The 23,892-nt window shown below is 41.3% G+C and overlaps 1 protein-coding gene across 1 annotated transcript in view; it reads left to right on the forward strand.

The window, feature by feature from the left end:
* Nucleotides 1-23,892, forward strand: part of USH2A (usherin) — a 295,540-nt gene that overhangs the window by 62,406 nt on the left and 209,242 nt on the right. The window contains exons 11-14 of the mRNA XM_006094330.1: nucleotides 853-1,048; nucleotides 4,523-5,164; nucleotides 11,710-11,893; nucleotides 20,444-20,607. Coding sequence (XP_006094392.1) covers nucleotides 853-1,048; nucleotides 4,523-5,164; nucleotides 11,710-11,893; nucleotides 20,444-20,607 — 1,186 coding nt within the window. The remainder of the gene's footprint in view (nucleotides 1-852; nucleotides 1,049-4,522; nucleotides 5,165-11,709; nucleotides 11,894-20,443; nucleotides 20,608-23,892) is intronic.

Below are 23,892 nucleotides of genomic sequence, written 5' to 3' on the forward strand. Positions count from 1 at the left end.
CAAATACAAATATTGTATTTGTTCCCGTTTTGTTTTTTTACTTCAAAATAAGATATATGCAGTGTGCATAGGAATTTGTTCATAGTTTTTTTTTAAACTGTAGTCCGGCCCTCCAACGGCTGAGGGACAGTGAACTGGCCCCCTGTTTAAAAAGTTTGAGGACCCCTGCTCTAAAGCATTTAACTTTTTCACATCTTTTGACCACAATGTAAATAATCTAAATGTACTGAATGTGATTAAGGCATACAACAAATGAACCATAAAAATGCTGAAACATCCCTAAAAGCAGGATTGTGTAAAAAAAAAAAATGTTCCGTACAAAATGACACTATTAACAAAGACCTTTATTTTAAGGTTGTTGAAACCTTGAAGGGATACTATTAGTAGAGCAAGATCTTCCCTTAAATTAAGCATCTTGTGTGTGTAAAACAAGCTTAGATGAACGAGACAGCAAATGAGAGGCACGGAACAGAGAGGTCGAGTTGTAAAGACTAAATTAACTGCTGTCTCTTCTCTATTTCGGTCTCCACGTGACTGACCACATTTGGATTTCTTTATGGGGTGCTCAGTGCTTAATTCCACGGTTCCCTTTTAGCCACCTACTACTGACTTCTACAGGGTTTATTTTCATCCGGTTCCATATATTCACCCTGCTGAGGCGTCCTATGTTTTTGTGGCGGGGGCGGGGGCGGACGGGGGGTGGGGGACACACACACACACACACCTTCTTACCTTCTTGTCTATCTAACATTTAAAATTTTTTTCTCCCTCCATCCCCACCTTGTACCTAATGAGCAAATGATCTAAAAATAGATACGTTCATCATCCTACAAAATATTGTATCTTCCCTAGATGGGAGGCCAGTGTGATTGTAAGCGACGCGCTTCTGGCAGGAGGTGCAATCAGTGCCAGGATGGGTTCTTCAACCTGCACGAGCTGGATCCTGACGGCTGTAGGCCTTGCAACTGCAATACCTCCGGGACCGAGGATGGAGATGTTACCTGTCACCCACATTCAGGCCAGTGCACGTGCAAAGCAAATGTTATTGGTATGTGTAACGCAGGCGTTTCAGTCACATCTCCATTGCCATCTGGAATAAAATCCTCTATTTGATTTCTTAACGGAAGAGTAAAGCAAATCTCCTTGCTCAAGGCAGGCTGGAAAAAGGGGGGAAAAAACACAATCTGAACGAAATTAACTGTCTAAAATGATTGAATTAATAATTCTATCAAACTTCCGCTGGAAGCTTCCTTTAATCAACCCTTTAGAAGTTTCTGGAGTCGGTAGCCGCTGTACTTCACATGGTCCCATACTAATAAGTCATAGAAAAATATAATTTGCTTACCGCATAGATGTTTCTTTCAGAAAATTAACACTTTTTCAAAATGGTTTCTACTTAATGAGTTCTAAGCAAATGATTTCCCTGCTAGTTTTCTTAATAGACCAAAATAAATGGATTTTTTTCAAAATATTCTGTGCTACAGGGTCCTTTGTGATAAATCTTTCCATATTTTCCTATTATATTTCTTTGAACTGTTCCTATGAAATGCAAAATAAGTCAACATAACTCCACAGATCATGTATATTGCTAGGGTTAGTTATAAAGGGCCACATAATTTTAATTTTGTAATTCAGTGCCAAGCTGATTATAATAAACAGCCACCGTCAGTGTTATTTATCATTTTTTTATACGAGACGTGCTTTTTTGTTTGTTACTCCCACAGGTATTTTTCAGAAATTAGATTTGATTATAGCAATTTATTACATCCAACATTTTTGAGGGGAACCACAGCCACATAAGGACAAAATTTATCAAGTGCCCAAAATACGCTGTGCACATAATGCACTTTGAAATTTTGATATATGAGAATATTATGTGCGGAAAGTTTCCTGATGAAGTGAGTCTTATATTGTAACTGAACATGTCTCAGTTCATATAGGAAGTTTAAAAAAGACCTTTGCCTTTCTATTGTCATTCAAGTCTTCCATCATTTTTCTAACATTGACCTGAACCTAAGAATAATAAAATCATGCCTAACAGTCTCTCTCTCTCTCTCTCTCACACACACACACACACACATATGTACACACAAACATATGAACATAGCATTCTGAATAATAATTTCATTTGTTATGTAACACTAAAATGGATTTTTATATAGATATAAATACATCATTTTATTAATTCAGCTAGATAAGCATTTCATTTTAATTTAATAAAAGAGAATATGGGCGTGTTTAATGGTATGACACTAGGCTTATCTGGTTTAGAGAAATATTATATCAGAATGTTAATGTAACTAGCCCTTATGCACTTCAAACATACAGAAACTAACTCCAGAGAAGCTGGATAAACAACTTGTACAGGGAAGCACACTTTGTGTAAGCGTTACCTGGGATGCTGGAGGAATTCTAAGACCTTTCAATTCATCTGTACGGCATCCTCTGTTCTTTAACGTGAGATATATTTTAAATTCAAAATGTGAAAACGAAACTTCAAGAAAGGCCTTTAAAGACAATGAAATAGTTATTTCTCTATACAATGGAGTCTTTCTCGTGGTGGTTAGGTTCTAGAGCTTAAGGAAGAAAAAAATCAAAATTTACTATTTACTTAGAATTTGTTATGACCTTCCTACTATTTACCTATTTTACTGGTTGATCGAGATAGTTTTCTGCAGGAAAATATAAATATATAAGTAAATCTATATAAGTATATGTATTTGAAGATGAAATCACCATTTTGATAGTATTTCTAAAGTTATTTCTGCACATTTAGTAAGTTTAATAAAAATATAAACTCCATATGCATAATTTTTTTCCTAAGGGGAATTAATAAGTAACCTTATTCAATTTTACCTTGTTAATAATAAAAAAAAAAAAACACACGCAAAAAAAAACAGAAAATACAAGTGTGTGTTGTATATGCTTTGGAAAGCAAACTGTTAGAGTTAACAAAACTGTTAAATCTCACTAATGATTCTATCACCAGTAAAATACATTAGCACCAATAATTTTATTAAAGTAGGTCATTCATCTAGAATAAAAAGGGAGAAGAATGTGAATTAAATGCCAAGTGTGCTAACTCGCCTGTACTTGTTAACACCGAATGTGATGCCCTGTAGGCCTTCCCAAGTATCGTTAGGAATAGATTACCTGTCAGGAATATGTATGGCATATTCAAATAAGCACTGCGCATATTTTTAAAACTGATATGATATGAATCCATGTAGACCAATTTTAATAGTTCAAAATGAGTCATAATTCTTGTTAACAATACAGTTATTTTTAAAATTTGCAGCAATAGTGGCCCTTTTTTATTTTCCTTATTGAAATTAAATGATATGCCTTAGGTGAGTCATTCATCACTGTTAAAGAACTCGCCTTCCATTGGAGTTCTTGAATTTTTATTCATACATATACATATATATTATGCATCTCCTTCCTGCTCAGGAAATGCTTTTCTACATATGAGTTCCTGAGTGTGTTTTTGACTGTTATTTTAGTACTAATTTTTTTTATTGCTACTAAAGCTTAAAATAAATGTTTCAATTGATTCAGCCCCACAGAGTCTGTTATTTAAATTCATGGATAGGTGAAAGCTATCTAAAGAAAGTATTTTGCGTCTCAATGTTTACTATTTAACAATGTTTTTATTATTTTGCCGTGTAATAGTCTTTTATTTAAAAGTAACCTAAGTTGTCAGAGATTTAAGTGTAGTTGCTAAAACGTTTTTCCCCTGTTTGTGAAATGTATATATGTACTTCTTTAAATAGGAGTAATCTAAACAGAATTTATTTAGTGTTTAAAGAGGTATGTTCTGAATCATACAATATGACAAGCAATGTGATTGCTTTATGAGCCAAGGAGAGCATAATTTATTTTAATTGAAAGTGATAAAATATAGGAGCATATAAAGGCATTGAAATAAAAATTGCTCTGGATAAGTTTTATTTATATTAATTATTGAAATGTGTGATATTTAGGAGTAAGTATATATATCCTGTTATCACCAAAATAGTTATCAACTCAACATTTTTAGGGGGTTCTGATTTCTAGGAAAATAACTATGCTGTTCTTCTTTATGACTTTGGAAATGCATTTCCCCTTCTATTGTACATTTTAAATGAGCATGCTTTGTTAATATAAAATAAGTAAAAATGATGGTTTTAACATAGCTTTTAGTTTTAAAATAATAGTTTTAATATTCACTAAAGAGAAGAGTTCTGGTATGTGTAATAGAGTGACGTTTGCATTGAGCATTTCTTTTTGCATTAAGCAATATACAAGTAAAAGTTAACAAAGCACCATACAAAATCAAAGTTGCATCGTCACCAGATTAAGTATCGCCATCCTATTTGGAGTCCGTGACTAGCCCTCCATTGCATTACTTGTGAGAAATCGCCCAACATTTGTGTGTGCGTGAAATGTCAGCGTTACCATTGTTTGGGCTTCAGCTACCTTGAAAGCATGCTAGCATCATTTTCACATTTTCCTCTTTTTTTAAAACAAATTCCACCTCTAGGGCTCCGATGCGATCGTTGCAGTTTTGGATTTAAATTCCTCCGGAGTTTCCATGATGGTGGGTGTGAGCCCTGCCGGTGTAACCCCTTCGGCTCAGCGAGCAAACGCTGCGACCCTCTGTCGGGGCAGTGTGAGTGCAAGGCAGAGGCCAGCGGACTCCGGTGTGACACCTGCCGGGAGCACTTCTACGGGCTGGACGTCACTGGTTGCAAGGCCTGCGCCTGTGACCCCGCGGGGTCCCTGCCCGGGACGGTCTGTGACACTGGGACAGGGCAGTGCCGCTGCAAGCCCCGCGTTGGAGGGAGGCAGTGTGATGGATGTTTGGAGGGGTCCTTCTACCTCCAGCAGAATAACTCTTTCCTCTGCCTGCCCTGTGACTGTGATAAGACGGGGACAGTAAATGGCTCTGTGCTGTGTGACAAATCAACAGGACAGTGTCCGTGCAAATCAGGAGTAACAGGTCTCCGCTGCAGCCAGTGCCAGCCTCACAGGTACAACCTGACCGCGGGCGCCTTCCAAGGCTGCCGGGCGTGCGAGTGCGACTCCGCGGGGACGTTACCCGGGACCACGTGTGACCCAAGTAGTGGCCGGTGCCGGTGTTTGCCTAACCGTCAAGGAAGAAGGTGTGACCAGTGTCAACCAGGTAGGAGGGAATTGTGCTGCCTTCTCAGGGCGCCGTGACCTTTCCTTCTTTATTCCATACCGGGCCATTCCTCTTTCTTACTCCGTTGAGGCCTCTAAAAATTTACCCCACAGCGTCAGCGTTGAGTTTATATCTTTATGCGGCACAGATACAAGTGCTCAGTCTACTCAAGATCATGTGGCATGTTTGTCTGACCCTTTAGATGAATGCCAGCCAATGACATTTCAGAATTGAGTCTTACTGGTACTTAATTTCTCAACTTGAACTGAAGAGAGTGGAAAGGAAGGAGGGAAGAGAGGAGAGAGAGAGAGAAAGAGAGAAACATCAATGTAAGACACCTGGATCGATTGCAAGGGCCGACACTAACCACTGAGTATGCTGGGCAATATTTCTTTGTTTTTGTTTTTTGTTTTGTTTTGTTTCTGGTCCTGCATTCTTATAGCTTCAGGAAGTATGTCAAATTTATCTCTTACTGTTAAATTTACATGGACAAAGAGAACACCCTTATCTTGAAGTATCTTTATCATAAGCAGGCGCTTCAAGGAGCCAGCTCTGCAGTAGGCACACTAAAACGCACGGCTGGAAGCTTTCATTCTGTGTCTTTAAACACATCGGAGAGACCAGTCACTTACTATGGGGGGCCGAGGGACACCAGGCTGCTGTGTGTGAGCAGTGGGGCGTGGGGGGTGTGAACTGGCCAGGCTGAGGACTCCTGCCTGCCTCTTTCATCCGTAATTGTAAATATTACTGGCCTGCAGTAGACGGCTGCACATAGATTCCTGTCCCCCTTTCTTAAAAAACATTATTAAAGAAGGTGTATGTAATGAAGCCTCATGTATTATTCACCTAACCTTACGGGGATGTACAAGGAAGAGGCTTAATTCAACTAAAATTTATAGGCAATTTGTTAAAGCAGCAGCGCGCATTAGAAGGTACATTAGAGCCCCATTGGTTTTAATATGCCATTCAATAACTTGAGCAGAGGTTAAAAATGCAGCTTAACCTCCATTAAGTATTTTAAAAATGCTTTAATTTAAAATTATTTGGAGTGTGTGTACATATATGAATGTACACATCCCCACGCTAATAAATATGGCACTAAGGATGCGTTCCCGGCGCGCGTTCCCGTGCCGGGTGACCTCGTCGCGTGCCGCTGCAGGCACTTAGTCAGAGGCCAGGCCGGGGTAGCCGGGGAAGGATGGCACCCGCCGTGACCCGCCCGTGTCCTTGGAACCAGAGGCAGCGAGGGTTTACCGAGGACTCTGCAGCTTCGGAATAAAATAAAGGCTAATTTATAATGGAAACAGCTCCACATGACACGCTGTGTGCTAATGGGACCGTTCCTCATGCTTTGCTCTGGTGTTTAGTTTTGCTTTTGTTTTATGATTCTTTATGATTCATACAGACTATTAGAAAGTAATGCCTACCCTAGCTGGTGTGCTCAGTGGATAGAGCACCGGCCTGCAGGCCATCTCAGATTTTAAGAGGTCACGGATATTCATCCATCCATCTACCCACCCATCCATTCAGCCTTCCATCCATTTCACTCACATATTCTTGTTTTTGGATAAACAATCTTTTGGATACATTACTCCATACCAGGGAGGATGCTGTATGCTGATGTAAGATATACAGTCAGAAATATATTAAACTTACGGTTGTATAAAGGTCTGTGGTTTAGTAGGGGAAACTGACTTGTACGTAAATACAACAGTGTGATTACTACAATATTAGAAATGTACAATATAAAGAACTAGAAAAGGATAGAAAAGGAAACAGACTGATTAATTCTTCAAGGATGGGGGATATAGAGAGCTTAGACAAGAAAGTGATTTCTGAGCTGAGTTTGATAGCAAAGAGAGGTTGGTAAGATACTCAAGGAGAGTACAGCCAAACAGGAAGAAAAAAGGGGAGCAGAGCATTCAAAAAGTGTATTTAAACTATTTGAAAAGGAGTTTAGAAAAATCTTTTCAATAACAGAAATTATACCTTGTAATGAATGATATGATATATTTATGCATTTATTGATGTTTGGTCAAGTCTATGAGTAATTTTAGCATTTTTATTTTCTTAAATGTTTTTATTGATTTTTTTAGAGATAGAGGAAAGGTGAGGGGGGGAGAGAGAGAAACATCAATGATAAGAGAGAATCATTGATCAGCTGCCTCCTGCATGCCCCACACTGGGGATCGAGCCCACAACCAGGGCATGTGCCTTGACCAGGAATTGAACCTTGACCTCTTGGTTCCTAGGTCAATGCTCAACCATTGAGCAACACCAGCTGGGCCAGACTAGCATTATTTTTATATAAAACTACCAAATGGAAGAAAATTATTACTGCCTTAATGTGAAGATTAGCATCATCTATGCTACTTTATTCTGAAAATATTGATTTGTAAAACCATATCTAAGTTGGTCTTTTGTTACCTGACATAGGGGAGCCACAAATTCCTCCGTAGACTCTTCCCTTAATATTGTGTCCATTCTCTGGCTTATGCTGAGAGTCGTTACTTCTAAATGGCTTATAATTAGCGCTTAGCCTCGGCTCTGCCCTCCTTTTTGGAATAAGGCCTAGAGGTTAAACTTGTTTTCTTTCTCCCATTTTAAGACCTCGGTAAAGCCTAGTTGTTCATGGTCCTCGGGAGGAACATTGCCAGGAAATGGGCTCTTCTTTTATGCCCAGGACAGGTACTGTGTTGTGCAAATAGCCACGACAGGAGATAATACCGGCTGTCTGGCTAATAACTTTGAACTCGAAGCATTCCGTAAACCTTCTCCAAGATAAAGCAACGGGATTTTATGATCCGGGTGACTTTTTTGCTTTAGCTGCAAAACACATTGTTTCCCACAGGAGACTAGTCTTGCTTGGGACCAGGGGTTAGCTGAAATAAAACTGGGGACGATAATAACCTCCAGCAGGCTGATGTGTGCCATAGACATGTACACTCGCAGCACTGCGCAAGGTATAAGGGAATGGCATTGGCCTAACGCCTGGGCTTCGTGTTAAGTATGCGGCACAGAATCGCTCGTGGAGAGAAATCTCAGAGAGATCAGTGAAAACGACACAGACACAAAGATGGGGAACATAAAGTGGAGCTAATGGCGGGAGATCAGAAACGCATTGAGTTCAAGGCGAGACATTAAGGTCAGTTATCTTTGAGCTGCACCCAGGAGTTGAAGCTGAGGGAGGAGGGGAGGGGAAATGGTGTTTTCTACAGTGAGAAGTCATAAAGGGAAAGGTAATGGTCTGTTCCGGTAAGGCAAGAGGTACTCATTGGACAGGAAGGTACCTGAGTCATCCTAATTAGAACTGCTTAAAAATGGGACAACTGAAATACTGGTGGGATTAGCCTCTATAATCATGCTCCTGAGAGGAGGAGGGGAATTAACCCCCGACAATTCCAATGTAATCTTTTCCTTGAAGCTCTACCTCCAGGTTGCAGCCCCCTGAGGTGTTTTAATACCTTTTTTGTTCTTCTCTGCGTGCTGTCTCTGTTTTTTCCTAAGGCGCTCTTTATTCTCCAAAACATGGGCATCCCAATCTTCTGCACCAAAATGGACCCTCCTGGTCCTTACAGAGTTATCTAATAAATCATTTCTTATAAAAATTATCCTTAATCGTTCTAGAATTCTCTGTGGCTCAAAGCTATTGCAATAAGTCTAAGTTAATTCTGCTTCTAAGTATCTCTGCTAATGTGCAATTTATCCAAATTGGAGAGCTGTTAGTACATTCATGATGCTATCATCATGGATTTAAGGACCTGGGCACCTTCACAGGAAGAAAAGTACACAGAATCACAGCCACAGTGATCCTGAATCCAAAAATCAAAGTCTCCCAAATTTGTGACTTTGGTCACATGATAAATCAGATGTGAGTATACACATTAATTGGCATGGCCATGTGTTATTTCTGGAAAAATGCATATGTATAAAGAGAATTGCTGTCATAGATGCAAAGAAGCAAATGACATAGTCTAGTTGTAAATGACAATGAAAGTGACAGTATTTGTTCTTTCCAACTGAATGGCACATATTTGGAGCTTCATTTTTCATTCTCCTTGAGCTCAAACTTTTCTATTTTACTGTTCCCGAAGCTTTGTAAGAGAGACTATGCAGGGACTAGAAGATAAGCCCATTGGTGATGGCTGTGAAAGAATGGCTATTCTCAACGAGAGCCTTAAATGAGTCTTGCAGTGTTGCAATCACCTTTTGTTCTTCCCTCAAGAATAGGTAACACAGTGTGGATTCACTCAATGCGCATTCTTTCTCTCTTCTCTCTCTCTCTCTCTCTCTCTCTCATTGATATTTTGTATCTTTAAATGCGTGACCATGACAATTGTCAATTCCTTTTCACTTGCCAGAACTTTATTCGTTAGAATCCCTCTGCAATCCCTCCCCCCATTTTTTCATCAAAATTTCTTAATATCATGCATGTACTTGTGTGCGTGTATATGTGCACATATGTATGTACATATGCATATACATGCACAAACACACATATCAGCACCAAGAGTGGTTTCTCTTTCATTTGCCTACTCCATCATTTAAATGCCCAGTTCCCTTTTAATTTTATAACTGTGGACTTCCACCTTCTAGGTCCAAGACATTTGAAGTAGCTTGAAAATATTTTTGAATCCTATTTTTCTTTCTTTTTTTGCTATAATAAAAATAGATGTATACTTAATTTAAATTATGTGGGATTAAAAATATAGTACTTGTGGGAATTAATGCCTCTTTTAATAATTGGGTATTGCCCTAGCTGGTTTGGCTCAGTGGATAGAGTGTCAGCCTGTGGACTGAAGGGTCCCGGGTTCGATTCCGGCAAAGGGCACATGCCCGGGTTTCGGGCTCGATCCCCAATAGGGGGCGTGCAGGAGGCAGCCGATCAATGATTCCCTCTCATCATTGATGTTTCTATCTGTCTCATCCTCTCCCTTCCTCTCTAAAATCAATAAAAACATTAATAAAAAAATAATAATTGGGTACATTTTTGCCTACTTTGTGACAAACACTGTACTGGATGCTGAGGAGACAGAGATGAGCTAATCCATTGTGGTTCCTGCCTTCATGGAGAAAACAATCTGGTGGAAATGAGATTATAATTTTCATGAGATTCCAAAGGAAATAAATAGGATGCTATGAAGTTGTGACGGCATGCCTAAGCTGGCATAGGTTAGGTTCCTCAAGGAAGTCACAAGACCTGTTGTGTGTAGGCATGAGCTAAACAGAAAAGGGGGTCAAAGTCATTGCAGCAGAAAGAACCCCCTGGAAAAGGCTGTGAGGTATCAAGAGAAGAAGGAAGCATGGGGCAGACTGAGCTAGTGATGAGCAGTGAACTGAAGCTGGAGACAGAGGTGGGACCTGCATGGAGGATTAAAGTCCATGTTAGGGATTTTGGTATTTTATTCCTAAAGAAATAGAAAGTCATTAAATTTTTTTAAATAGAGGAATGAAATGTTGAAATTATACTCGGAAAAAGGCTGTTCCAGCTACAATATGAAGAATAGACTGAAGGGAACAGGAAAAATACCATTGGATGAGGTAACCTCAAGCTGAGATGCCTGGGTTCAAGTCCGGATTCTGCTGTTTGTTAATGCTATCATTTTAGGAAAGTTTGTTAATCTTTCTTACCTCCAGTTTTATGATTTATATAACAGATAAAATAATAATGCCTGAATTAGTAGCATTGCTGAGAGAACCAATTGAGGTCATGAATATAAAGCTCTTACCATGCCTCTGGGATACAGTGTTAACTCTGAAAAACTTGGTAGTGACTTTAACTAGGGAGGTGATAACAGGTGGAAAGTAGAGTAAAATTCTTAGAAGACAAGACCCATTGACATGACAATTAGCTACATGAAGCCAGGGCAAGTGAAGGACACAAGCTAGTTGCCAGTTTAAACAAAAATACAGTATTTCAGATATTTTAAACTTTATTTTTATTGTTGACACTATTACAGTGTCCCCATTTCCCCCCACTTTGCCCACCTCCATCCAGCCCCTGTTCCCCTCTGGCCTTCACCCCACTGTTATCTGTGGGTTATGCATACATGTTCTTTGGCTAATCTATTCACCTTCTTTCATGAATTTCAGGTAATTTTTTAATATAAGCAAATATCAGATGGAACATACTTTTACTAAAAAAGTCATTGTTCATTAGGAATTCAAATTTAACTGGGCACCTTGTATTCTATTGGCTCTCCTAGCTAGGATGTTTCAGGGTTCTAGGTTGAGTATCTAAAGAGATGGCAAGGCCATTTGTTAAAATGAAGATGATTAAAGGAAGGCCATGAAGTAGGTTTTCAATGCACTGAGTTTTAGTTGCCTGGGTACAAAGATAGCAGGTACAATGCCAATCACCGACTCAGCCTCGCTTTGGTGATAATTGACACAAGAGCTAAGCACAGCTATACGCACATTTGTACTGGGAATTCATTTAGTGCCCCTACAGAGTGTTCTGTGTTTTGATGTAGTCAAAATATGATCATTTAAAGAAAAGACTGGCTAGGAAGCATATATAAAATCTCTTCACTTTTTTATTCCAGGCTTTTATATCTCTCCGGGCAATGCCACTGGCTGCCTGCCCTGTTCCTGCCACACAGCTGGGGCAGCTCATCACATCTGTAACAGCCGAACCGGCCAGTGTGTTTGCCAAGATGCTTCCACCGCTGGGCTAAGTTGTGACCGTTGTAGGGACCTTTACTTTGGATTTGATCCTCAGATTGGGAGGTAAATATTTATGAGAGTTAATAATTAAATATTTTTATTTAATTATATGTACAATGACTTTTTTATAACCAACAGTGATCTTTTTTGGCAGTATCTTTTGTAAAATGCAGTGTTTTCTGTCCTGCTTAGTTGATTGATATATTTTTGATTCTTTGATGCCAGCGTTTATTAGACATAATGGTAATTCTTCAATATTTCCTAGAGTCCCAATATATATTAGTAGGTTGTCATACATTGATAGATATACCCAATATTAGGGCCTGGGATATTTAACTTGATAAAATCCTTTTCCCTCAAAGAACTTACAGTTTGAATGTGGATAAAGACAGGTAAAGAAATATCCCTAGAAGGAAACACACACACACACAATATAAGGGCTAGAATAGGTAACATGTATATCTATATTTTGTTTTATGTGGCCCCCGAATTTATTGCTTACTTATTAATTTACTACACCCATTTATGTTGCCCTTCCCTTTCTAATTTAGAATGAAAGACTGGCAGATAAGAAACTTATCTTTATATTCAGTGATATGATTTCCCCCGGTGTATAAATAACATTCTGAAAATAAATTAATCACTTTTCAGAGTTACACCGTCTTTAATGTTCTTCCCATTTCCTGTATATCTGTGGGCATTTACTTTCATGCATTTGTGGTCATTGCTGTATTTGTGAAGATGAGCTGGAATGCTAATTCCGTGTGGGTTTCTTTTTCTCCAGGTTAGTTTATAAATTTATCTTGGGTTGGGAGTATATCCATTAATTCTTTGGTGTTCCTGTCTCCAAGCAACTAGTATGTGTTTCTCATAAACCAGTCAAATCTGTTTCTCCGTGTGTGTGTGTGTGTGTGTGTGTGTGTGTGTGTGTGTTTATAATTATAATTGGTAATTATTCAAGGGTTTGAGATTATTGGGCTCTTTTCAACACACTGTCCCCACTGTCTGCCTTTGGCCCTTACACTCTTCATTAACACCTCGATTAGAGTGTGGACAGGGTGACAGGTTAAATTACTAAAAGAGAACTCAAACCAGTTTATTTGGCTTTTTACTAAAATCCAATATGCTTAATTAAAAATAAAACACTTTTCTATGATATTTAAAATATTTATTAAAACAATTTTTTGTTCTTACTACACAGCATTTTTAACCCCTGCTGCTGCACTTCAGTTACCATTGGTATATCGTTCTGTTAGTCTGAGAGCATAATTCTCTCTTCTCTGCATTTTGGCTAAGATCGAGTGTCTAAGAGCATTACTGCTCTTTCTATTATGTGCCTCTTCTCTCATGCACTGGCTGGGGTGGGGGGCAGGGATTCACTGGACTGACACCCCAAAGCAGGCTGCTGTTGCTGGTCTCACACATGTGCAAGCTGACTTTTCACTGAGGTTGTTGGTACTGTCATGCATTCCGCATTGATCTCTGATCTCTGTCCCTCAGTTTCTCTCACCTACAGCTTAAGCGTAGTCACATGCATCGCTTTTCTGGTTGGTTGCTAATTAGTTTTGCAACCCACAGGAACCCCAGCATTTTCTCTATTCAGGCCCCCTTAGCCTTGGGGTCACCCTTTTTACAGGCGCTAAGGCAGCACCATGCTGTATCTCTTCCTCGTGGTCCTCATCTGATTGTGAGACCTACACACCCCTCCTTGCCCTGTACCATACTGTTTCCAGTATTACAGCTTTGTAATGTATTTTGAAATCAAGAAGCGTGATGCCCCTAGTATTGTTCTTTTTGTATAACCTGTGCTTTGCAATTTAAAATAACTGTAGGACTTCCTATAAGTTAAGAAAGACCAGAAAGGCCATGTTCCTGATTCACTTTGTAGCCATGTGACAGGCAGGGGCCGTACATTTAAAGGATCCTTGAGAGATGAAAGTAAAATTGATTTGTGGTTGCTTCTTAGGACTCATGGTTTTCCAATGTGCCAATCATTTTATGGTCCACCGTGTTTCTTAAAAATTAACTCTTCCTTTGACTTGCAAGCTCTTACTCCTGTGATTTGTTTTTCTATCTCTGATGCTGATCACTCCTGTTTATTGTGCCCCTTCAAAGTACATACGCAGGTGTATGATTTCACCTCAATACATGCATGTTAATGACTCTCAGAGTGTTATCTGTTCAGATCTCTACCATGGCCTCCAGGCCAATGGCTAGCCCTCTTTCTGAGTTTTAAATTTAAATGTCCCTCATGCCTCCGTTCTTAAATAGAGCCAACACAGAACTAATTTTTGACATTATTTGCCTCGCCTCCTACAAAAGTAGAAATTAAAAGTCTCATGCCATCTCAGGTAAGAGGGACATACACCTTAAAGTTGCTGTTCAGGTCCCCACCGCCCACCTGTGCGTGGGCTCCGGATGCCCTCAGATCAGGCGGGCTGGCTCTGATGTTGGACCGTGGCTGCCCCTGAAAAGAGCCACCATATATAATGTAGCGTCTCTGAAAAGAACAGCAAGAATAAAGCCCCCCAAGACCATGGGGGGGCCCGAGACAATCAGGAGGACGTGTCTCCGGTGCGGTCGGTCACAGGGAATGGCTGTGCCGGGAGCTGACCCTTCTCTGCCACTGATGGATGCTGCTGTCGCTTTCCGCTGTGACACTGATAATCCTCAGAGAAGAAATCCTCTGGCCCAGAAGGTCACAGGGAAAGACATTTCCAAATGTGACAGTGAGAATCGCTTGGCTTGATGCTTTTGCTCATCATTGAGAAGAGATACAAATGGATTTTATTCTTTTTATGATTTTCATTCCCTTCCTGAATGATACTGAAGTCTCTTTGATGACTTCTGGTTGCTATTGTGAATATATACTAACAATGGCTATTTTGAAAATATGTACGAAGATGGCTAAAATATATGGGATTCCATCTAGTATAAAGAATTTTTGTTTCCTGAAGAGAAAAATTCATTGTCTCAATGTATACAGATATGCAGTATAGGAAAAATATCCATTTATGCCCTGATGTGAAACTTTTTTTCAAAAAAAGAAAGGCAATGAGCTAAAAATCAATTGAATACACCTCGAATCAGGTACTGTGGTAGGTGCTTAACAGGTATGAATTTATTTCATTAATTTTCAAAATTCTACAATGGATTATAAGTATTTTATTGTCAAGCAAGGAGAAGATACAAGTATCCCTTAATCGGTTCGGAAAAGAAATGGACTTTCTCATCTGCTTTTTCCATTCATATTGGGGGGGGGGTCTTATTTAATCCTCCAGGAAATTTACTTATATCCCTTCCCTTCTCCACGTTCTCTTTAATGTACACCACTGTACTTCCCGAGTTTTAACTTTTTTTATACTCCAAAAGGCAAAATAAATTTAAAAAGTAGACTCTGCTCCTAAGCTGCAGCAACAACAAAAATGCCCCCAAAGCAACAGTAACAAGCAGGAAAACCACCCACCTATCCTCACCAGGCGGTTCCTGCTCCTTCCGCCTACTTCTTCCCCTACGACAGGAAAGGGGCGTGCGTTTTAAAAAGCCGACCCAAGTGCAGAAATCGCCTCATTTACCTCTGACACATAAAGCAAACCGGATTCAATCAGTACCGAGAACAATGAAGAAAAAAAAAGTCTGTCCACTGAAAAATCAATAAAGCAAAAAAAAAAAAAAAAGGATATGGTGTTTGTCGAAACCAAACACAATGAGACAAAAATGGGCCATCTTCCTCTCGTCCCTGTGGGTAGTTAATACGCATATGTGACAGGGCAGTCCCGGGCGCTGTCCCCAAGTTGACCTGTAACTAGGATTCCCCTTCCCACCACCCCTGGGACTTACCGTTTATCTGCTCCACCACCGTTTTTCTTGTATGTCATCCACTCATCACAACCCCTAAAGGTTTCCTCCCTGCTGACTTCTTCTCTCTCTTAATTAGTTGTATTTTGTCTTTTTTTTAAAGCTTCAAATGGCCACATGTATCACTCCTGTCTCTTCCCAGCAGACATACAACAAAACTGTAATTTTCCTCAGAGAGTGGGGAGTTGGGGTCTAGGCTGGGGAGGGAATCTAAAGGCTCCGACTTCTAAAACATGCAATACGTTCACTTTTTTTTCTGTGACCAGATCATTGTTAGTTTTGCTGCCAACTTTCTCCACGTGAACACGACTTTATGGATTGGGTCCGGTCGCCCCTTCACATGCATCTATTCCACTGGCTGTTGATTGGATTTTTCTCTGAGAACCAGACCAGTGACTTCCCGTGGGTGGAAGTGGATCATTTTCATGTCCACGTATTTCCTTCCCTCTACTACGTGGGTCCAGGGATGGTGTGGTCCAGGGATCATTGGGGTGGGGGGTTTCTCACAGATTCATGCCCCCCAGTGACTCTTGGACAGTGTCCTATGATGTGGGTGATGGGGTAAATGGGCCCCGGCTGGTGGTGGCAGCGTCCCCACAAAGACAGCAGAAGCGTGCAAGGACACGTGAGGCCTCTGCCTGGAGCTGCCATGGTGTTATTTTTGCCTCATCTTCTTGGCCAAAGCAAGTCCCAGGCCATGTGAGTATGGCTTTCAGATCACACAAAGAAGGTCTCTAAGCCCCAAATTCCTCATTCCAATGCCAAGAGAATCCGGGTGCTGTTAGGCTGTGAAGAAGGAATACTGAGCACCTCCATTGCAGAAATGAAAGAGAATCTTACCCCGGGGAAACCAAGTCCTCTAGGGGGCGCTCTAGCTCTCCCGGGATCTGTGCCAGAGGACTCAACTGAGAACTCCCCTGGCCTGAGGGAGTCAAGGAAAGCCAGTCTTGGAGGAGAGTTAGCCAGGGGGACAGTCAAAAAGGGCTCAAAACAGCTACATGGTCATTTATTCAACAAAATGCATTGAGCCACATTGAGTGCCAGTTTGTGGACTAGGGATGGAAGAAAAGCCTTTGTCCGATTTCTCCAATTTGCCTTAATGCCGCTTTCTGTTCTATTCATTAATGATCATTAGTAATTCTTGTCTAGAATTTCTCAGTCATTTGAAGTCTCTTCGCCCTTTGTTCTTGGTGCTGAATGGTGTCCCTTTCATCCGACCGTCAGCAAATGAGAAAACGGGGAGCAACTCCAGGCCCTTCTCCCAGGCCCTTCTCTGCTTCTCCTTTTAGGTTTTCCACCTCATCCCAAATGCTTCTCAGGTCTAACCCCTTCCTTTCCATTGCTCCCCGCCACTCTCACAATTGTACTAATTTGGCAGTATCTTCTCCCTCCTTACCTTCCCCTCTCCGTCTGTCCCCACTCGCTCCCCATTCCGAATTGGTCTCCAAAAATCTTGAATTGCTTGCAATTTGATACCCTCTCCTGCTGTCCTCTTCTCTTTTCTCCCTCCTTGATTTGCCTGGTTTATTCCGATTTAATTATTAAGCATAAACATTTCCAAGATTTCTTCTCAATTCTCCTTTCTCTGTCACCTCCCCTGCCCCCAGGCTAGAGAGTTGCGCATTTCCTGTGCCCTTAAAGAATTGCCCGGCTGGCGTGGCTCCGTGGTTGAGCATCCACCTATGAACCAGGAGGTCACGGTTCGATTCCCGGTCAGGGCATGTGCCCGGGTTGTGGGCACAATCCCCAGTGTGTGCAGGAGGCAGCCCATCAATGACTCGCTTTCTTCATTGCTGTCTCTCTCTCTCTCTCCCTTTCCCTTCCTCTCTGAAATCAATAAAGAACATCACAAAAAGAATCTACCTACATCTTTATTAATACCCTTTCTATTTTTTAATGTCTCACTAGACCATGAGCTGCTTGAGGTCAGGGCCAGCTCTGTCTTTTCATATTTACGACTCCAGTGTTCTTCCAGCCCTAGCCTATAGTTGTCCCTCAATGAATGTGTTTATGTCACTCGATACATTGAATCAATTCGATGGTACCCTGGTGTTGAGGCCCCAGACAGAAGGGAGGCATCCGGAGAGCAGTGCCAGTAAAGCGATCTTTTCCTGGCACCTGTCCCCGGCCCTCCTAACGGAGCTCTTCGTCCGATGACGAAGTTCCTGGCAATTCCCCTCATTAATTGTGATGCCTCTGCAGCAGTATGGAGCAGGGTAACTCTTTCATTGTTTGTTCCGCGGGAAAGTGAAATAGATGAGATTTGTGATTTAAGAGACAGAGGCCAAGTAACTTCTTCCCCATTGTGCCCAGCGGACAGCAAGGCCCAGACAGCACTCCCCGGGCAGAGCGCACGGAGCTTAGCGAAGCCTTCCGCCTGCTTTGTTTACCATAATGAACTGGTCAATAAACATCACAAATTGTTTATCCATATACATCCTGACAGATGACTCTTTATGAAATCCATTTAGCAAGTGAGGTTCTCCCATAAGGATGAAAAATGAAGATTTTAAACAGATTGTGGGAGAGCTCTGGCTACACCAGGAGAGTCAGTGTAATAAAGGTTTCTTTATATTAATATTACAGAAACCATTTATCCTGACAAAATCAATATCACAAGTCATCCGAGTTTGCTGTTCCTCGTTCAGAGCTTAAAACATCTTTTCCTTTATTACGTTTAATTCTGTTTTAATAAACGTGAGCTATATTTCATTTAGGAGGCGCTCTGGAGGGGAGTGGTAACTTCTAAAATGACATCAGACTTGTAGCTTATTTGCTAAAGAGTCTTGGAAATGTTTAAAATCATATTTGAGCGGCTGAGAAATTCACAGGAATCGTTTTACTTAAGCCTTAATTACCAAATGATCCCCAGTGTCCTCCGGGCTGGAAACAAACGATCATATCCAGAAAGTCTCCTGTGAACTCCATTCACATAAAACTCCCTCCGACTGAAGTCGAGCAATTATAACCAGGCAGATAAGTGAGATACAACAAGGGCTGGGATAAGAGACTATAAAATCAGGAATAGTCACATTTAATTACTCGCAACCCTGCGCGCTTTCCGAAGACGCGATTTATTTATTCCGTTGAGATTCCGGACACAATACCCCATGGATAGTGACAGAGCTGCCTTAAGAGTTAAGCGTGTCGCTGGCAGAAAATAGAACCACATCAAGGAAAGGAATTATGGGATACACTGGAAACGGTTCCTCTAAACGTACTGTATATAAAATGAGTGTGATTGTCTCATGAGTGAATGGTAATAAAAACAGAAATACTCAAGAGATACTTATTCAGGAGTGGAGTGGTGATAAATACATGCGCTGGGGAAGGCATAGCGCTCATTGCTGCGTCTCACCAATGTGACATAAAACGCCGACAAACAATTTACTCTAAGTGATAGCATATAATGAAATGAAGAGCAAATTAAATATGTTTTTTTTTTCGCTTCTAGAATCCCATTTTAATTTCAGTGCATAATTTTCTAATACGTGAGTAGCCCAAACAAAACGCCGGTTTGAAATGGAGTTCTGATGCAATGTCTGTACATAAAGGACTTCATGTAGTTGTTTGTAGGAGGGGGAAAAAAATGTCCTTTTACCACGACAAGAAGGGCAAACTACAGGACAGCGGTTTTTCAAGAGAAACTGTGCCTTATTTATTCCCCAGGTGACTTAGTCCATAAAACAAATTTGCAGCTTACTTAGCAGCCTCGGCTTTTATCAGCCTTTTTGAGGGTGTTGAAGGATTACCCAAGAGATCACACCCTAAAGTTGCAGCGAGTACAGGAACCGTCCACCCAGCATCTTCAGGAGGAAGTGGAGTGGATCCATAATGTTTTCATTAAGAGTGTCGTATGCAAGGTCCCTGGTAAACGCGGGGGGTCTCCCCACAGGTACCGTTTCTGCTTTTCTAATACTTCCTGGCATCCAAATTGTTCATCCTCGCCCATGACATTGTCACAGGTTAAGAGTTTGAAGAAACAGGTTTTCATTTCTGTCGTAGCAAAAATGTGACAACAGTGATTTTTTCTTTTTTACAAGCAACTTTCGGAGCAAGAAATCGGAGTTGAAGTGAAATTCTCTCATTATATTTATTTAATTAGCGTCTTTTCAAAGATCAGGATAATGCTCTGTTTTCCAACCAATCTGGATAAGTGAGTTCAGTGCATACAACAGAAAAGGAAATACAACTTTTATTCACACATCGTCGGTATTGGAATGTGTCTTCCTCCACCTGTCTTCTTAGTGAAATGTAGTCTTTATAAAACCAAATACGGAATTTCACGATGTTTAGGGAAGACAGTGATTATCATATCCAGTTTTCTGTTTCACAATTTGATAGATACTTGAAAAGATAATTTGGAGGGGACCTAATAATCTTAATTTTTAGCTGTCAGGAGAACTGCTTTTGTGCGAAAGCAAAATTTACAGTATTATTAGTTGAGCAACTGGATTCAAAATAATCCATAAGATGTACTGTGGCATGAAAGAAAGCAAAGTAACACTTCTTTATTGCCATTAATTAGCTTCCAAGGAGAAGGCTTCATAGAGGTTTACCATAAACAGCATTTCGATAAAAAGATTTTTTTTCTGTTTCATTTTATTTCATGGTGGTTTGTTTAACTCAAGAATCCTTTTCTGCCTGTTGGCTAAACCAGACCATATTAGTCCACAGTGTGATCCGTAGACGTATGTGCCTTCTGCCATGAATTATTAATCAGAACGCTTGACGGTTTCCTTCTCTTGTTTTCAGATGTCAGCCTTGCAATTGTCATCTCTCCGGAGCCTTGAATGAAACCTGCCACTTGGTCACGGGCCGCTGTTTCTGTAAACGATTTGTCACCGGCTCAACGTGTGACACTTGTGTTCCCGGCGCAAGCCACTTGGATGCCAGCAACCCGTGGGGTTGCAGCAAAAGTGAGTGAGCTCCGTCCGGCCCAGCGCTGGTGTGTGAGGGCCCAGCACCTGGGGAAGAGGGTCCGTGTTCTCTCTCCCCGCTGAGAACCCATCAGGAAGGCTTAGGGACAAGGCGGAAAGTTTAGGTCAGAAACGAAAAAAACAAATTGCTGGAAATAAAACGTGTGTTCTTTTTCCTTGATTCGGTCATGGATTATGATGATCCTATATAATAAAAGGCTAATATGCAAATCAACCAAATGGTGGAACGACAGGTCACTATGACTCACACTGACCACCAGGGGGCAGATGCTCAATGCAGGAGCTGCCCCCTGGTGGTCAATGCATTCCCACAGGAGGAGCACCACTCAGCCAGAAGCCGGGCTCACGGCTGGCAAGCTCAGCGGTGGTGGCAGGAGTCTCTCCCGCCTCCGAGGCAGTGTTAAGGAGCAGCGAGCCAAGTGGTAAGGAATAGCGAGCAGGCAGGCGGTAAGGAGCGAGGGGTCCTGGACTGCAAGAGGCATGTCCGACTGCCGGCTTAGGTCCACTCCCCGCTGTCAGTCAGACATCCCCCAAGGGCGCCTGGACTGTGAGAGGGCACATGCTGGGCTGAGGGGACCCCCCCTTCCCGAGTGCACGAACTTGGTGCACCGGGCCTCTAGTATGATTATATTACTCATGGGAAATGGACACTGATGTGTTGAAATAGTATCTCTAAGAAGTCGACCAAAGTCCTGATGTTCCCAAAACCTGAGGGACATCCCTGCTTAAGCCAAATGATCAGTCGCCCATCCACCCAACAGCATCTCCAGGCAATTGCCTATAGCAAATGGAAGATTTATATTTTACTCTGAGTTTTACGTCCTTCCATCCCACAGGTCTTATGGGCACTGTGCTACTAGTAGTTGCTTATTGATATTTATCAAAGCTTATTCCTAACCCCTGCATTTAATATTCTTCTCTTTCTGTTTTCACTGGCACTCACTGTTTAGACGTCTCTCATGCTCCTAGTTCTAACTCTTGGGGGCCAGAGCTTATCTCTTAGCATCTTTCGACTTCTCAACACCATTTTCCAGTTCCTTGAATTGGCTCCATTCAGTCCCCTGCTGTCCTACTATCTCATAACATACCGATGAATTCTTTGTATTTCCTTCAAGATCATACATCTCGCCTTTTTCAAAATTCCTAAGAAGTACCTGCTGTAAGCACATGGCGAGGAGCTCTCTGCCACACAGTGTGCTGTGCATGTCCTCCTCGGGTTTCCTGAGACGGTCGTGAGTCACAGTACTAGGACATGCCACCATTTGGACATGTCACCACAGGCCTGGGCCCGTGCTGTCTATTTAAGGAAGGGAGAGAGAACTAATGGGATATCGGCAACTGTACCTGATTTTAGTTGTTGTTGTTAATCCTCACCTGAGGATATATTTTCCATTGCTTTTTAGAGTGGAAGGAAGGGACGGGGGATGGGGGGGAAGAGAGAGAGAGAGAGAGAGAGAGAGAGAGAGAAACACTAAGGTGAAAGAGACACATCCATTGGTTCCCTCCCACATATGCCCGGACTTGGGCCAGTGAACGAACCTGCAACCCAGCTACATGCCCTTGACCGGGAATCAGACCCAAGACCCTTCCGTGCACAGGCCAGCGCTTTAAACACAGAGCAACACCAGCCAGGCTGTACCGGGTTTTGAGATAGTGAAAGGCAGGTATAGCTAATGACTAAGACGTATTTAGATTTTGTGCCTGTGTGGTTCACCTACAGTATCCTGTGTTTATTGGTACCTCTAGATGTTAGCATAGCTGTAGGTGTTTATGCTACTCTTGAGAAAACATCGTCATAATTGCCTGTGTATAAATACAGTCGACACACAAATCTGGCTTTTACTGACCACTTAGTTAATATTTGTTATTCACTGATTAGCTATAGAATTGATTGATTTGTGTGCAACATCAATTCCAGCGTATTGCTCTGGGTGTCAGCTGTAGATCATCATTTACTAAAACAAACCAAATCTTAGCGATTTTTTGATCGGTTCTGCCAGGAATTTTGTGTGAGAATATTTGCACCGGCTGCACTTTTTGCTACCTGTTCTTGATTCTGAGACACGGTCTAGGAATTCTACCTCAGGCAAAACTGGGTAGTCTGGTCACTGGGAATTGGCCTACTTTTCTTAGTATTGGCAGACACTTTGTTATGTCTTTTCTTCTCTGGGCTAAACATTCTTGATCTTTTCAAATGCTTCTAATTTTGAATAATTAAAAAAAAACTTGCATATTCCTAAGTATTCTTCCCTGGACATAGGCATTTTGATTTCTCTGTTTAAAATTGTGATCTTTAGGATTGCACATCTTCCTTCAACTCTTTCTGTGGTTGTTGTGGTGCCCTTTTAGGTTTGTGTTTAGGGAAGCTCACCGAACACTGTGCGAAGCTGGGAGCGCAGGATCAGCAGAGGAAATGGGTTAAATGAAGGAATCAGACAGGAGTCCTGCCTTCAGAGGAGCTTAGCACAGTGAACGTGGGGCTCGGGGAAGTGCTAACTGTGGGGCACACATGAGGGTGCTGCTTTCTTTACTGTCCCCCTGGCTTTTCGCATGGTCCTTGCTTTCTATGCTACCAGCGTCCAGAACCTGCTTCTCAAGGATGCGATTGAAAGGAACGTGGTGCTATCTATTGTTGAAACTGTGAACTACCGCGGGCTCCGGCTTCCTCTCCGTCCATGTCAGGGATGTGTTTGCCTTGAGAATCCAAGTGCCTCAAAGTGTTTTCCTGCGCAGTTCGGGAACCCTGGGGTTATAACAGTTACCTTCTCCTTGTCCTTAGAGACCACTGACAAGAGTTTAGTGATGGCGTCTGTGATTTTTATGATGAGGATTTGGGGTAGATCTAATTTTCAGAGTGTGGGAGAATTGATTTGGTTTCGGATAAAGCAGTTAGCTCCTCTCCGATGGTATGCTTTCTGGTTGTGTGATGTGCTTTTTGCCCATCCATATTTGTCTCATGCTTTTAAAATGAGAGTCATTTTCCTTGTTAAGAGAGATGGAAGGAAATAGGTATTTAATAGTTCTGCCTTCTGTATTCTTTCCTAACGAATGATATTCCAGTTTGCCTTAAACTTCTGGCTATAAAATTAACTAATATACACATACACTTATATACACATACATGTATACTTATTATTTAATTATAAATATTACATTTATGTTTTAACTATTTATAGATCCTTTGTTTCTCTTCTTGATATGACTCTACTCTCGGCTCACTCTTTTGCTTACCCTTGCTTATCTATCCATCTTTTTATCATTCAC

The sequence above is a fragment of the Myotis lucifugus genome, unplaced genomic scaffold (genome assembly GCF_000147115.1).
Source record: "Myotis lucifugus unplaced genomic scaffold, Myoluc2.0 scaffold_133, whole genome shotgun sequence".
In the NCBI taxonomy this organism is placed as follows: Eukaryota; Metazoa; Chordata; class Mammalia; order Chiroptera; family Vespertilionidae; genus Myotis; species Myotis lucifugus.